Source organism: Paramormyrops kingsleyae, unplaced genomic scaffold (genome assembly GCF_048594095.1).
Source record: "Paramormyrops kingsleyae isolate MSU_618 unplaced genomic scaffold, PKINGS_0.4 ups38, whole genome shotgun sequence".
In the NCBI taxonomy this organism is placed as follows: Eukaryota; Metazoa; Chordata; class Actinopteri; order Osteoglossiformes; family Mormyridae; genus Paramormyrops; species Paramormyrops kingsleyae.
In genome coordinates this window covers 503,386-520,714 of record NW_027325976.1, presented here as the reverse complement: position 1 = coordinate 520,714, position 17,329 = coordinate 503,386, and the positions used below count along the sequence as shown (strand labels likewise).

Here is a 17,329-nt window from a genome sequence, read left to right as displayed (position 1 = left end):
GAAACCAGCAGTGGTCTGCTCAAGTGCAATCATTCCATGTCTTAAGTGGGCCAGATGAAAATGGTGGATGCAGGCTACAGTACATCCGGCCTAGTGCTGTCTGGGAGCTGCCCGTATGTGGACATTTGCCGTCTGGGAGCTCATATGTGGACATTTGCCGTCTGGGAGCTGTCCGTATGTGGACATACGACCAGGTAGTGATCAGTTGACAGCTCCGCCCCTCTCTTCACCCGAGTGTCCAAGACATGCTGCTGCAAATCCGATGAAACGACTGCAAAGTCGATCATCGAACTGCGGCCTAGGGTGTCCTGGTGCCAAGTGCGCATATGGACACCCTTATGCCTGAACATGGTGTTCATTAAGGACAATCCATGACGAGCACAGAAGTCCAACAACAGAACATCACTCGGGTTCAGATCGGGGGGCTGTGCCTCCCAATCACGCCACTCCAGGTCTCACTGTCATTGCCCACGTGAGCATTGAAGTCCCCCAGCAGAACAAGAGAGTCCCCAGAATGAGTGCTCCAGGGTGTACCCCAGCCACGTGACGGACGGGCAGCCCTCCAGGGTGTACCCCGGCCACGTTCCCTATGCCACCCTGTGACCCTGACTGGGATAAGCGTGTAGAAGTTTATATAATCAGTTTTTCTTTGGGACATGGAGGAATCTGATCAGTCACTGTAAGGCTGATTAGGATATGACTGGGTGGGTTGAATCGGAATGAAGTGCAGATTTTTTAAGGCTCAGTTTGGCTTCAACACAGACTACAGTAGAATCTGCCAAGTACAGCTTAGTTAGAAGGTCAGTTACCCCTGATTAAGTCAGGTGACTTCATGTGGTTTGAAAATCAGCCAATTGGAAACATGCAATGCGGCCAATGTTAATATCTGCTGATCTGTATAGGAAACACCCAGAATGCATGTGATGTCAGTCCCAGAAATTTCTGCCCCATCGTCTTGTTTGTAGTCAGTCTATTTTTCGTGCTTTAAATGCTAAATGTTTCTTCTTTAATCTTCCATCCACCCCCTCTAGCCACCTGCAGTCACACAACCCTTATAAAAGGTCGTGGTTCAGCTCTGCTGGCCTCAGTTTAGCTGTAGAAGCGGCACTGATCTTCAGAAACGTCCAGTGGAATCATGAAGCCCCATCAGATCTCTGCCTTCTTCCTCCTGATGACAGTGCTGCTGTCCTCCACTCTGGCTCACAGTAAGTCTGCAGCATCTCACAGCTTTTATCAGGACTTAAGATTCATTAAATTTCTTTTATATAAGAACCAGGTTACAGACCAAATTGTGAGTGTTTTTGGTGTGCATTATTTTTTATGTATATATTCAGAGCGGCTGTATATATTTTGTATGTAGCCTGTTATACATTTTCTGTTCTTCATATCTCTACAGATGGCAGTGGACCAGATCAGTGCTGTTTTACATACTTTCCTGGAATACTGAGGATGGAGCTGATAGATAGATATGAGGAGACCAGAGGGGACTGTCCTAAACCTGGAATTATGTAAATATTTACTTTATTCATGTATTGTTTTGAACTATTACTGCTTTGGAATTTAATGTTTGTTGTGTGCAAAATGTCTATAACAGAACTGACTTGTAGTTCGGGATCAGATGTATATGGAGAAGGATTCTAACAAGTGACAAACAGACTCATGTCATTTTATTTTTCATTTTCAGACTTTATACCAAAAGGGGCATTGAAGTGTGTGTCGATCCCGGAGCTCACTGGGTTCAGGAGGTGAAGAAAAGGCTGGATCAGAACTTCTTTCAGTAATGCCTCCTGTCTGCCTGGAAAAATATGAAGAACAATTTTATGAAATTACATTTTTTTATTCTCCTTTAATATTTTTTCCTGTCATCTTTTGCTGCATAATATATGTCAGGATCTTTAATTTGTTATTTTTTAAAACAGTAGCCTAATTCTCCTGTAACTTTATTTCCTATCTTCCAAATCATATACATTTTAACTGCATATTATTGTTTAATATCTAAAGTTTTATTTAGCCAGTAGTTAAATTTGAGTTGCACATATACTGTATTGCAAGCATGTTACTAAATAAAGACTATTGAAAGGTTATGGTTCAGGTTTTTCATTTAAATCGTTTAATTTGCAAAAAATAACATTCTTGGTTGGGGAGCATGTGGAAAAAACATTAAGAGAAATATACAATGTAAGAATGAATAATGTAAATGTATGCATGGAAAACAGACACATAAACCAGTGTCCATGCTAACCCCATTCAGAGCTCCATGCTAACCCCATTCAGAGGGTCCATTCTAACCCCAGTCCACTGTCGACAGAGCCTACAATGGCCATGCAAATGGATAATAATAAAAACTTTATTGATCCCTGTGGGGAAATTGTCTTTATGTCCCTCTCAACTTGCACTTTGTAAATTAAGTTGTCCACAAAGGGCAGCCACCCATAGCAGTACCTCGGGAGCTGAGGTTTAAGGGCCTTGAGGTTAAGGGTTTGAACCAGCAACCTTGTGATGCAAGACATACAGGCTTAGCCCACTGAGCCACACACAGCTCCAGTTATGTTTGGAGGAATGACTTCTACTCACCTGTAACACAACATTATAACAGTATGATGAGCAGCTATGCAGCCAGTGGTTTGATCACAGGCTCAGTCTGCTGTTTATCACACCTGAATCAGGCACCTGAGACAGGAACCAGGGCATCCATGTGTGACTCAGCATGGAAAGATTAAGCAGTCAGAGCCACTTCAGTTAGCTGTATATTTACAGGGTTTTATATTTACACATCTACTGGCATATTTCCCTTTGGAAATAGTATAATTACACACAGACCCCAAGGGAATGCAGAGCAGACAGAAGTACGACACAAAAACAGACACATAAATCAGTGTCCATGCTAACCCCATTCAGAGGGTCCATGCTAACCCCATTCAGAGGGTCCATTCTAACCCCATTCAGAGGGTCCATTCTAACCCCAGTCCAGTCGACAGAGCCTACAATGGCCATGCAAATGGATAATAATAAATACTTTATTGATCCCTGTGGGGAAATTGTCTTTATGTCCCCCTCAACTTGCACTATGTAAATTAAGTTGTCCACAAAGGGCAGCCACCCATAGCAGTACCTCGGGAGCTGAGGTTTAAGGGCCTTGAGGTTAAGGGTTTGAACCAGTGACCTTGTGATGCAAGACATACTGTACAGGCTTAGCCCACTGAGCCACACACAGCCCCAGTTATGCTTTGAGGAATGACTTCTACTCACTTGTAACACAACATAATGACAGTATGATGAGCTGCTTAGCAGCCGGTGGTTTGATCACAGGCTCAGTCTGCTGTTTATCACACCTGAATCAGGCACCTGAGACAGGAACCAGGGCAGCCATGTGGGACTCAGCATGGAAAGATTAAGCACTCAGAGCCATTTCTGTTAGCTGTATATTTACAGAGCTTTATTTAATAAAACAGTATTTACACATCTACTGGCATATTTCCCTTTGGAAATAGTATAATTACACAAAGACCCCAAGGGAATGCAGAGCACACAGAAGTACGACACAAAAACAGACACTCAGACAATACCAGTGTTATAGGTTGGCACCTCATCCTGGGTTATTCCCTGCCTTCTGTCCTTGTGCTTTTTTAACTGGATATATGAGGGAGTTAATTAGTAAAGTGATGGATGGGTTAAACCCTGCTGAAAATAGCAGGAATGAACAACAGATGAAGGCAGAAGAAGGTCCAGAAGAGACACAAACTGCAGAGAAGTTTGATGATAAATCACCAGGCAGCAGTGGCAGTGATGACAGAATAGAAAGTGCACTTGGCTACTGTAAGGAACCTTCCTTACAAAAGGCAGCTGACCAGTGACTGTCCTGTCCTGACTGTCCCCCTGAACACTCTGCGGACCGGGTTGAGTAACTGTAGCTCCATCTGCTATTTCTGACACCAATGATTCTATGAGGATCCGCAGAGAGTCTGTTACTCCTTGTATTAATCCATTCATACTCGTCATTTTATTGTTATATTTTACACACAGGCTCCTCAGTGTGTTGTATCTGAACTATCGGGGACAGTATTATTCAGGGGAAAGTGGCTTAGCCTACAACAAGAGGGAATCAATGAGATCTATCAGAGTTATTTCTATTTTTAACCCATTTATATGCAAGTTAAATTTAAATACACGGTGTCTGCATAATCAAAGCCGGCGCTCCACCTTCTAGTCATTGGAAGGTACTGCTCCCCCCACAGCTGTGCGCCTATTACATGTGTCTCGTGACTCAGCAAAAGAGGAAAGGCATTTTGTGGTATCTTTCGTGATTCAGCAAAAGACGAAATGCATTTCATGATTCCACAGAATCAGTTTCATCCATGAAATGTAGGCAATCTAACGATGAATCGCGAATTGGTTGAAAATCAAGGTAAATGTATAATTTAAACCGGCTGATATGGAAATTGAATCGCTTCTTTAGGAGTACTTCATGGTAGTTTACTTAACAGGAAAAACTGGTGTGATATTACATTTGATTTCGTGGCGTCAGTTCGACATCAGATGTCACTGCGTATTCATGTTGACGTCGTATGTTAGTTTGTGGTTTTGACCGAACGCGAGATGGCGAGTGAATTCGAAACTGAGGAAATCCCCCCCATCTTAAATCGGTGGTGTGGCAGTATTTTAGCTTTCCGGTAATCACAAATGAAACGGTGAGAAAAGCACAGACAAGATAAAAACTGCGTGCAAACATTGTAAAAGATTGATAACATACAGTACACAAACAGCACAGCGAACATGCTTCAGCATGTCTACCAGTGTTCTGTCGATTTATGCTGCCTTGTCGAAAAATGCTACCGTAGTGCTAATAGATAGCCATAACCCTAACTATTACCCTAACCCTAACCCTAACCCCCCAAAACCCCTAAAACCCTTACCTTAACCCTAACCCCTAAAACCTAACCCTAATCCCAAGACGGTGGAACTGCATATGCGCAGAAAGGCTCGATAGCACGTCTCGATAGGTAGGATTTTATGACAGAACAACGGCACCACCAATTCACCACCGCAAGAGCGAAGGTTATTAAAAGGGTAAACTACGCTAAAAAGCTGCACATGCAAGCCTTAATTTACTTGGTAACGCTTTATATTAAGTGCTCCTTCATAATGCATTCATGGAACATTCATAAGCAGCATGCAAGTACACTTCAACATCCTAACATCCCTTAACAGCTATAATATGCATTAATAACAAACATTATATAAAAATAACAAACATTGTAATTGTATAATCATGTAATGTTTGTTATTAATGTATATTAAAGCTGTTAAGGGATGTTAGGATGTTAAGGATGTATACATGCATGATGTTTATGAATGATTTCTAAATACTTAATGAATACATTATGAAGGTGTACTGAACGTTCTATGAATGCAATATAAAATAATTATGAAGGTGCAATTAATGTAAAGCGTTACTGTTTATTTATTTGAAGATTTTTTTATTATTATTATTTTGATTTTTTTGTTTTTAAAGTATTTTATTCAATTTCAGTTGCACTGTTAAGAAGAGGACACGTTTTGCACAGTTTAAAAAGATAAATAAATGAATATTTTAAAATAAATTTGTCTGCAGCTAATTTTGTTAAAAAATCGGGAGAAAATCGTATCGTATCATGGCTATCAGTCTCAAACTCACAGAGGACCATGTCGTCTGGTCAGAGGAGGGGGGGGGGTGGATGCTGGGGGAGGACAGAGAGCCATGGCTCCCAGCACACCTAGATCCGTGTTAGAGGAACGGTCTCATTGTGACGGGGCGCTGCAGCATCCATACTAAAACTTTTAGCTTTGAAACTTTTAGCTTTTAAGATTTAAACCCAACACATTAGCAAGATAAAAAGTAAGTCAGACTCCAACAGTAAATAGTCTTTCTGTATTTGGTTGTTATTGATTGGGGGGTGGGGGGTTACGATGTGAGAACGTCGAGACCATAACTTCATGGGACATCGTGGAAAAACTATCATGCAATGCACTTCCTGTACAGCGTAAATGGAGAAAAGGAGGGAAAACAAGCCAAAAGTGATGTGGAGAGTCACTGTGCTGGCAGGCTGATTTCCTTACATTACCCAATCAGAATGGGGGGTGTATAAAACGTCTGTATCTGGAGGGTCAGTGAAAGCCCGTCAGGAAGGATCAGCCCCCACAGGTTAGGAGGCCACTTCCTAATATAATCTGGAGCTGCTAATAATTCCTGTTTCCTGGCTCTCACTTTCCACTGCTCTCACTTTCCACTGCTCTCACTGGGGGATGCAGTCGGGACTCTAGGGGTTTAGTGCACAGATTTTTCTAATACCCCAACCCCCCATCACATATCATATTTTCCATACTTGGCCAGATGTTCCAACTAATCATTTAATAAAAGTTCATCTACTCATCACACATGGCCAACAGCCAAGCAAACGTTTTTCACTTTGTCATTATGGGGTATTGTGTGTAGAATTTTGAGGTAAAAATTGAATCTAACCCATTTTGGAAAAAGGCTATAACAAAATGTGGAAATAGTGAAACCCTGTGAGTACTATCTGGATGCACTGAAAACTGTAAAAAGCAATGGAAATGATGCGATAAGCTTAAGGCATGTATCTGATCTTTCAAAATCTATGAACCAGCAACCATGTGGTTACCATGTCCAAGAGAGGGACCGAAGTCTCTTCACTTCTGGGGTTGTGTAGTTCAGCAGTGAAGTAGGTGGGGGTCGCTGCTCATGCTTCAGTGAAGGTCTCGGAAACCACAGGGGCACCACGGCTGTAGACCTGGTGTGCAGAGAGGCGTGGGCTGCTCAGAAGGACAGGGACTGGGCTGCTGACCATTCACACGGGGTCTGCTCCTCAGGGTTTGCACCTGTGGTGTTTTCCTAGCAAAGTGTATTTAGGTGATGATGCCCTCTTGATGGTAATACTTTTCTCAAAGACCTCATATGTTTCAGCATGTTTATAGATCTGTGTCAAGATTGCAAAACCCTGAGGACCAGGCCTGCCTCAACACCTGATTTGATGTTTGCTAAGGCATGAGCTTGAAAGTGCCAAACTGGCATTTAGCTGACCGTTCTGTCTTGGATTCACTCAAGCCCCTTTCAGTCATCGTACTTTTGTGCTTCTGGATCCAGACCCAACATTGGGTTCTTTCACAGATATGAAGATGCTTCTGGTCTCGTGCTGGAGCAGTGCTGTGATAATTATGATCAACTTAATGTCTTGATGTCTCCACTTGGGTCATGTGACCCATGTTTCAGAAGTGAGGTTTGAAACCATTGGACCCCATGGTGATGATGATGAGGTTCTGTTTAACTTCCTGCCCAAATTAATATGCTGAATCCACCTGTGAGGGCTGTGGTGCTCTCATGCGAGTCCATGGGCTGAGAACCACTGGGGCGCCATGATCTTCTCTGGCAGTAACAGAAATGAGTTTCTCCTGACTGATTGGACTGTGGATGTCTTTCTGCGGCATGGATTAAATTCAAGATCTGACCAGACTGCGTGTTTTTGCCATGGTCTGCCTGTCCCCTCCCGTTCCGTGACCTGCGTGTTTTCCCCCTGATTGCCAAACCCCAAACACCCCCCACCCAATATGTGGCCTGCATGTTTTTGTCTCGGTTTGACTCTGCCTGCCCCCCCGATCAGTCGCCTGCGTGTTTTTGCTCCGTCTGACTTCCTCCCCCTCGCAGGTAAAAGCCACCACCTGCAGCAATGGTGGTACCTGCTACAAGCATGAAAACGCTTCCTGCTGCGCCTGCCTCCTGCAGGGTTAAAGGTCATGTCCACCAGGGGGCCAGATATTTCGTCATAGTATTTTGTAATTCGGTAGTAAGAATTGCAGTATTTATAATGAAAAAAGTTGTAAATAAAGCAATTTCCCACAAACATGTCTATTCATGAGTGATTTAACAAGCAAGGATGAAAATGATGAGGAATGGCCTGAAGAGCCATGCAGAGCTCATGCAAAAGTAGCGGCGGTGTACTTTACACTAATGTTAAACCTGTAGTAGATAATCCCGAAAAGGAGCGTCATTAAAGTTGCACGGCTTGCTAAGTTTTGTTTCTTATAACAATATAAATGTTCTAGCGAAACGTAAACCCCACGCTCTAGGTGAATTTTGTAACCAAGATATATAAATACCGGACCTGTTTTGAAAAATAACATTGCTTATGAAAGCAGGCAAGTCAGAATTTCAAGTTAGAATTTCATTGTACTTCATACACATAATGCCGCTTTCTTACAATCTTAACCTGCCATTAAATTTTGAAGACGCTGTACACAGAGGGACACAATAGTGCTCTCAATTTTCTCTTGCCTCTGAAAATATACAGCTCTACCGGCCATTCATTCTTAAACAATCAGATGTTACTTTAATACTAACTGCCGTATATAAACAGATAATCCCGTGACAAAAGGTGACCGTAATGCCACCCCAGTTTTTGGTGGGATTGCATCTCGTGTACATGCATCTATGACGTGTGGAATGAACACAGAAAACATGTGGCAGCCATGATGCACAGGCGTATGTGTTGTCAGAGGAAAGTATAAATCAGTCCTTATGCTCCCTTCCAGACCCTACTGCAGGATTCCAGCCAATCAGCTGCAGTGGCATGTAGTGAGATTGGGGGGTTGGGGGTCACAAGACAAGAGCTGCAGAGGTGACATTACCTCTTGTCCAGAAGATGGTTCCCTGGTAGATGCAGAGTAGATGCAGAGGGCCCTCCCATCTGCTGTATGTGTCCAGGTTTTGGGGCTCCTGAGAGACATCACTGTCCCCTTTTAGCCTGAATCTGCACTTTATTAACATCTGAAAGCCCCGTGTGTGTCTGACTCTAGTCTGGAGTTGTATCACTGAAGCGCTTAAACCGGCGACTTCCAAAAACAGCAAAGTAGAAATCCAGGCTACGCTGATGATGTCAGCATAGCCCACACTAGCAGAGCTGTAATGGACTGACTGCCGTCAGTGTATTCCGGCATCCTGACCCACAGCTCCGATGTCCTGCCACCTGCTTGTGTTTCCTGTGTGTGGGGGGAGGCTGTAATAACATTTTAATTTCTATTTCCCCCCACAGACATGACCAATTGTAACCTTCACCCATGGCAAGTAAATCTCTTGGTCAGTGGCTTCCCTGACCACCCTCCAAGCTGCCTGATGTGTTTGAATCAAATTTAAGTCGTCTGGTTTGGGAAGTAAACTTTAATCACCTGGGGGGGGGGGGGGGGTAGTGTCTGAGTAAATAGGAGTCTGTCAGGCTTAAATGGGGTCTGTTTATGTGTGGGGGGTATATTTGAAAAAGCCTGGATGTTGGGGCGGGTATGAGCATGTGAAAGGTCATTAATCATTATCCATGTCTAAGTGTACTAGCAGGATTGAGTCTTTAGAGGGCACTATGAAGAGCTTTGTCCTCGGCGGGCATGCATGTTAATGTGAGGCTTGCAGATGAGTCCCACCGCAGTCAAACTCGCCCGTGATAATGGAGCACGGCTTTCACTGCCACCATAACTGGTCTGAGCCTCCCTGCCTCAGGATAGCTCCATTTCATCACCTTAGGTTTCAGCAGGTGGGATGTGGTCTCAGGCTGAGGGTCCCCACAGTCAGGATGGTCCCATCTGCTGTCCAAATAGCACAACACCAGCCTCATGCTGGCCGTTATCGAGGTTAATGTTGAGACATAAACTCATGTCCTCCTCTAACAGGGCTTCCAAGGGGAGGAGGAAGAGGAAAAGGGTGATGGACCAGACACCACAGAGGTGGACAAGAACTCCAGGCAGCACACGTACCCCTGGTGTGCACCATGCGCAGCTTTGCCCGTAAGCAGGCCTACGGCACACTCAGCCCCAAAGACAACCACAGGAAGAACATCAACCGCATCAGCGAGAACCTCAAAGAATAGAGTGACTCTGCCCGGCCAAAAAAAAAGTTGCCATTTGAATTTTAAATTGGACCTCCTTTAGCTGTGATTATGGTGCACATTTATCATGGCACTGTTTCCACAAGCTTATGCAACATCTCACCCTTTTATTTTCATCCAGATTTGCATTCATTTCTCACCGATAGCCTCCATACGGCATCGAGGGAGATGCGGTGGTGCGGGTCCAGGGTTTGAGCCTCTTCCTCAGCTCCACTTGTGTGGAGGTCCTGTGTTCTTCCTGTGTCATCATGGTGTTTCTTCTCGTCTCCCCCCCAGTCAAAAAACATACCAAAGTGAACTAAAGCCAAAATATCCAAGTATGGGTGCCCATGGCCTCTGGGATAGGCTCCCCCCCCCCCCCCCCCCCCGAATAGGACCTTTTGTGAGATACCAAAACTTTTTGTAATGAAAAACAAAAAATCTTCTAAACCTGCATGCCCTCTATTATTTGGGGGCCAAATAAGTTTCTAGATGGGCTGGATCTGGCCATTTGCTGACCTTTAATAGAGGGCATGCAGGTTTAGAAGATGGATGGAAAGGCATACAGCTACAGTTTAACCTTTTCCTGAAGCAGAGTATAAATTCCAAAAACAAGAAGGAAGAGGTGGTTCCAGTATTTTGTGGGAAGAACAACATACAACACTGGTAATGCATATAATCAGAGATCCCCAGTCAGATGCTTTCCAGTATTTCCGTTCTTTTACTGAACATGGGACTCCTGTTAACTCTACTGGAGGTTGGACCATACAGTTAGGTTTTATACACATATGTAACTGAAGAATGCGTTATGATTGGCTCTTTAAGTGTTTTCATAAACCACGTTACTGTACACACACACACACCAGACAAACAATAATAGACAATAATAAATATTAAAATCCCTCTGGGTTAAGAATAAAAAGCCAATAGACAATAATCACAGTAAAAAAAACACACTGATTTATTTAAGACACATATGACAGCCAGGACAAATGAACATTTAAATTTTATGATATAAAATAAACATGATATAGCATGATATAAACACATTAAATTATTAAGCATAATTATAATTTATTAACCAGATTTGATTGATTGAACAAAAGATACAAAAGAGATTAGCCCATACATAGCTGATCTAGCAAGTTGGCCCAGCCCTCGGAATATTTTTCCCTATGTGGCCCTCACTAAAAAAAGTTAGTACACCCCTGCTGTAGATGAAAGGGCCGCTGTTCTCTCTGCTGGTTTTCATTTGGGGCATATCTGCAAGAAAACATGGGAAAACCAGGTATCTGAGCCTGATGAACTGAGAGATACTGGACTAGCAAGGTTTGTGTTGAAGGAGCTTACTTACCTTTGGGTCTCCTTTGTCCAAATATGCGCCGGAACAGCCTGACGACGAAGTGCTTTACGCGTTTCACTGCTCTGAATCTTGGCACCTTGTGGTAGCTGTTTGATGGAATTTCCTCCGGAGTGAAGCCCTAGGGTTGTAGTTTAAGATGTTTCGGTTGAGCAAAGCAATTCCTCAGGACGCATGAATACTATTGAACTCAGCAGACCAGCAGTTTGCATGTACCTTAGTGAAGAACTTATGGTTCAGGATTTGCTCCAATGTGGGCCGATCCTGTGGATTCTTTTGCAGGATCCAAGAAATCAATTTCTTGGCTGATGAGGAGAGGGACTTTGGTAGAGTGTACTCTACTTTAGTGACACGCTGCTTGATTTCTTCAGCGTCGCCATCAAAGGGGTATGCACCAACAAGCATCGTATACCTGTATCGAGAAAGTCAGCAACGGCATTCGAGCTTCATTTGCATCTAACAACATTCTGCATTTGTGCATTTCAGATATCATTCTTGACTCTGGCTCTGACTGTGAGGACGATTGAGAAGGTATACATACATGATACACCCCAGCGCCCAGACATCTGACTCTGGCCCGTGTCCCTCCATCTTCCACACTTCAGGAGCCGCATACTCTCTCGTCCCACAAAAGCGTCTACAACACACACAAAAGGAAAACAGTATACATGTGCTTCAGCCTGTTGCATGAGCAATTTGAAAGATTTGCTGGAGAATCTAAGAAAAAGAACCCACTTCTGCCTCCTTTCCAGTGGCTCCAGCTTGGTGGCCAGTCCAAAGTCGGCCACTTTTAATTCCAAGGCCTCCGTTAATAATAAGTTCTCTGAAAGACCAATGACTCAAATATTTCACCTAATAACACCAGACATTAAACAGTTGCAGAATACAACAGCAGGCAGCAATCATATAAACCACACAGGAAATGCCATGTAAAATGCCAACACTAACATGTGAAGAATTAAACAAATCACGTGTGCAGGCACACATACCTAATTTGAGGTCCCTGTGGACAATGCCTTTGCCATGGATGTGTCGTAAGGCCCCAATGAGCTGTCTCAAGTAATATCGCACTTCTGGCTTGCTCAGGATTTCTCGTTCCTGAAGGAGGTCTAGCATCGACTGGAATGGGAAAAGAAAGGATGGCGTGAGTCGACATACTGTAGAGTCTTAACCTTAACAAACTGTCTGCAAAGGCCAGAAACAGCTGGGCTCACCCCCCTACTGCACAGCTCCATGAAGATATACAAGAATTTGTCATCTTCTACATGATGGGAGAAGTTTACAACATGCTGGTGTTGCAGCAGCTTCAGCAGCACCACTTCTCGGAGACTCTGAAATGTCAGACGTGTTACCACAATGAGCATAAGGGAAATGCAATTTAACTATGGAGGGGGCTGACTTCAAGCAGGATTCAGACCACATACCTCTTTTATTCCATCAGAGTGCTTTATCGGAATCACCTTCACTGCAAAAATCTCTCCAGTGAAAATGTCCATCATCTTGAAGCATTGGGCAAAACCTCCCTAAAAACACAGGTACAGTAGAGGTCAGCGCGGGACTGATTTTTCATCCTGATCCCGCAGAAATGTGTAATATTTCGACCCGCTCCCGCCCGCATCTGTTATGGTTTGTCCAGCTCCCACCTGCTGAATCCCGCAAGCAAGGCTGGTGCCAAAAATACCAGACACATTTTAAATGCTATAATATCTTGGCTTATAAAAATTAAATAAGGTATCAAATTTATTTATCTAACGAGGCTACAGACCTGAATTAAAAAATATTTAAACAGTCTCAATAGAAACATTTCACAGTCAAAATGAGAGAAATATAGGGAAACATTGAAATTTGTGGCGCGGCTCTGCGTTTATTTCAACTAGAGGTCTGCGCAGGACTGATATTTCATCCCGCTCTGGCACAAGAAACTGTCAAATGTAGACCCGCGCCGCGTCCCGCGAGTTCCGCGGGCGTCCCACCCCGTTGCAGACCTCTACTCTACAAGACAAATTGTAACTTAATTATCTACGGTATCTTTATAGTACATACTTCTCCCAACAGTTCGAGTCTGCGGTAAAATCGCTCATTTCTGTGATCAAAGATGATCTCAGGAACTTCGTGTCTCCGCTGAGGACAAGCCATGTTGCAGTGAGACAGAAACCGACGAAGTGGCGTCCAGTAACTAGGCAACGGAACAAGGTACGTTCCATACTTACGTAACGCATCGGAAATTCGAACGAAAACATGAAAAAACTTTTTTTCCCTTCATAAAATCACAGGTATTAAATAAAACGTTTCCGCAAACACACCCATTGGCATTAGTTCGACCAAAAAAAAAATCAGTTTCAATAACTCACAATATACACCTCTAGTTTTCATGAGAAAATTAAATCAGCCATCCGACACGCTTTTACTGTCAGGTACTCAAACCCAAGGGAGGGAAAAACACCACGCGCAGCGGCTGCAAATGGCGCGCGGAGCGCTGCGCGGTGAGGAAGCCGGCAATTAGCCAATGTAACTGTTGCCATGATATTATTTTATAAAGGGGAATCTAAGTTGCATTTAGTTAAGTATATTTATAATTTAATTTAGTAATCGCACTCTTATTGTGCTGGCGTAATGTACTTAATATACGATTAATAACAAAAAAAGAAAGCTGAAATATATATATATATACGATTCTTATGATAAGCAAGTCGCAAGCACGGACACATTTTAAATGCTATAATATCTTGGCTTATAAAAATTAAATAAGGTACCAGTTTTTTTTATTATCTAACTAGGCTACAGACCTGAATTACAAAATATCTAAACCCAGACTCAATAGAAACATTTCACAGTCAAAATGAGAGAAATATAGGGAAACATTGAAATTTGTGGCGCGGCTCTGCGTTTATTTCAACTAGAGGTCTGCGCAGGACTGATTTTTCATCCCGCTCCGGTACAAGAAACTCTCAAATGTAGACCCGCGCCGCATGCTTTTGCGCCGCGTCCCCCGAGTCCCGCAGGCGTCCCGCCCCGTTGCAGACCTCTACTCTACAAGACAAATTGCAACTTAATTATCTACGGTATCTTTATAGTACATACTTCTCCCAACAGTTCGAGTCTGCGGTAAAATCGCTCATTTCTGTGATCAAAGATGATCTCAGGAACTTCGTGTCTCCGCTGAGGACAAGCCATGTTGCAGTAAGACAGAAACCGACGAAGTGGCGTCCAGTAACTAGGCAACGGAACAAGGTACGTTCCATAATTACGTAACACATCGGAAATTCGAACGAAAACATGAAATAACTTTATTTTCCCCCTCCAAGAAATCACAGGTATTACATAAAACGTTTCTGCAAACACACCCATTGGCATTAGTTCCACCAAAAAAAAAATCAGTTTCAATAACTCACAATATACACCTCTAGTTTTCATGAGAATATTAAATCAGCAATCCGACACGCTTTTACTGTCAGGTACCCAAACCCAAGGGAGGGAAACAAACACCACGCGCAGCGGCTGTAAATGGCGCGCGGAGCGCTGCGCGGAGAGGAAGCCGGCAATTAGCCAATGTAGCTATTGCCAAGGTATTATTTTATAAAGGGGAATCTAAGTTGCATTTAGTTAAGTATATTTATAATTTAATTTAGTAATCGCACTCTTATTGTGCTGGCGTAATATACTTAATATACGGTTAATAACAAATAAAGAAAGGTGAAAAAAAATATATATACACGATTCCTATGATAAGCAAGTCGCAAGCACGGACATCGTTGAACTCTGGAAATGAAAGTTAGTTACAAGAACGTAGACCGACAATTTCCCTTTGTGGCATGCAGCGAAGGATGTATTTAATGTTTCTTTGCAGCTTGTTTTACTAAAATGTAATTCCGCAAGCTGTGCATTCTATTGATTTGTGTGTGGAGTTTGCATGTTGTTCCTGTGTCATCATGGGGCTTCTTCCAGGTTTCCCAGTTTCCCCCCACTGTCCAAAAACATGTGAAGTTATTCAGAGTTACCAAACAGCCCATAGTGAGTGACTGTGTGTCCTTGGTGATAGGTTGGAGCCCGATCCTGGATTGCTCCTTCCAGGGCAGGGTGTGCCAGTGCTTTTCCTGGGTGCTGCCTCACAAAAAAGATCTTGACTTGGTTTCATTTTGAGACAAATTGGCCCAAAATTGAAACAGCAGCACTAGGTGGCAACAAAGGAAGGATGGGGCGGCTATAGACGACAATTGACCTTATGAATTGTCGTCTTGTTTTCTGGTTGGTATAAGAATTAATAAAGCATTACAGCATGTCCCCGACCGCGTCCTGCTCGCCTGCAAGGGCCCTTGCTGTATCCTGCTAACCACAAGGTGCCCCAGCTGCATCCGACCTGCCTCCAGGTGCCCCAGCCATGCCCTGCTTGCCTGGTGTCTCCTTGGCATTCATCGCATCTGCGGAGCTGAGAGCTCCTGCCTGGTCTCCTGCCATCCCGTCGCTAATTAACAGGAAGACTATTCCATACTCTAACTACATACTGTGTAAAGAAGTGTTTTCTCAAATCTATTTTAAAATGTTCTCCTTTCCTAAAATGTTCGCCTTTTTTATTGCTACCCCACACTGGCGAGAGTGGGACATGGAACCATCAACATACACACCGAGATCTTTCTCGTAATCAACAAAATCACAAAGCGGAGGGACACGTAACATTTTTCTGCTTGTCACACACACCCCATAAAGAGAATCACTTGAACAAAAAAGATGAGCATTGCTTAGCTAACATGTTTTTAACCACAGCGATAAAACATGATGTCTGATGATGAGGAGTTAAGGTGGCTACATAAATCTTTACACGATAGTATATATTTTATACAATTTTATGTACATTATACTATATACAACTATTATTTATTTGATGAATAAAATATGGAATATGGCCTTTTCCCCCTTCAGAACGCTTTCATTTGAGAACAAGGTTATACAAGTGGATTTCCCTGTTTACAGAACAATTCACTATACTATATTCACTATATCTTCCATTTCTTATAGCCCAGAGCATATGTGAAATTTGAGCACTATTTTTCATATGCAAAAATAATTTGAGTAGCCACTTGTGTGTTTATATCAGGACTTACCAGGAGAGGGGGCCATTGCTTTTCTTACATATACCATATGTAGGCCTACATCCATTCATCTTCCAACACCTTAGTTAGAAGGGTAGTTACCACATACTCAGCCAGGTGGCTCTATGTGGTTTGGAAAACAGTCAATAGCAAACATGCAATGCAGCCAATGTTAATATCTGCTGTTCTGTACAGGAAATGCTCAGAATGCATGTGACATCAGTCCCAGAAAATTCAGCCCCACCTTCTCATCTGTGGTCAGTCTATTTTAGGTGCATTAAGTGGTAAATACTTTTTTCATCCACCCCATCCTCTCCACCTCGACACACAACCCCTCTAAAAGGACGTGGTTAGACTCTGCTGGCCTCAGTTTAGCTGCAGAAGTGAGGCTGATCTTCACAAACGTCCAGTGGCTCATAGTAATCTGCAGCATCTCACAGCTTTTATCAGGACTTAGTCGGCATCTTAAATTTTAATGATTCATTAAGATTATGGACCCAATTGTGACATGAGTCCAGGTCTGACTAGTTTTCACTGCATTTCTAATGTACGTATTCAGAGTGGCTGTATATATTTTGTATATAGACTGTATATACATTTTCTGTTCTTCATGTCTGTCCAGATGACTGCTGTCTTACATACTTTCCGGGATGGCCCTGATACCTGGATATGAAGAGGCCATTGTGAAATGCCCTATACCTGGAATTATGTAAATATGTACTCTTTTCATATATTGTTTTGACCTATTACTGTTTTGAGACTTAAAGTCTTGTGTGCATAATGTCTATAATATATTTTTTACTTCAGGGATCGATACAAATGATTTTAACAAGTGAGAAGCAGATCCATGTGTTTTTTTCAACTTTTGGACTTTACACCAATATCTGCAGTGAAATTTGTGTCAATCCCAGCAGTTACTGCGTTTAGCAGGTCAACAAGAAGCTGGATCAGCAGTAACGCCTCCTCTCTGCCTGGCAAAT

General features: G+C 42.9%; 1 protein-coding gene across 1 annotated transcript; it reads right to left on the bottom strand.

Moving 5' to 3' along the window:
* Positions 1–10,892: 10,892 nt before the first annotated feature.
* On the bottom strand, positions 10,893–13,593 carry LOC140586291 (serine/threonine-protein kinase PLK3-like). The gene is made up of 9 exons (XM_072708107.1): positions 13,473–13,593; positions 12,687–12,785; positions 12,477–12,593; positions 12,252–12,381; positions 11,998–12,085; positions 11,804–11,899; positions 11,479–11,674; positions 11,257–11,383; positions 10,893–11,165 (listed from the first exon to the last, which is right to left on the bottom strand). The coding sequence occupies exons 1-9, from the start codon at positions 13,500–13,502 to the stop codon at positions 11,041–11,043; spliced, it is 1,008 nt and encodes a 335-aa protein (XP_072564208.1). The 5' UTR covers positions 13,503–13,593; the 3' UTR covers positions 10,893–11,040.
* Positions 13,594–17,329: the final 3,736 nt, after the last annotated feature.

Bases quoted from the DNA above. Each gene is read 5' to 3' on its own strand.
- LOC140586291 (XM_072708107.1), bottom strand. From the start codon at position 13,502: ATGTTTTCGTTCGAATTTCCGATGCGTTAC. The intron at 12,086-12,251 runs GTATGTGTGCCT...TTGGTCTTTCAG, and splicing joins CCACAGGGACCTCAAATTAG to AGAACTTATTATTAACGGAG. The intron at 11,384-11,478 runs GTACATGCAAAC...CTACAACCCTAG, and splicing joins ACCATAAGTTCTTCACTAAG to GGCTTCACTCCGGAGGAAAT.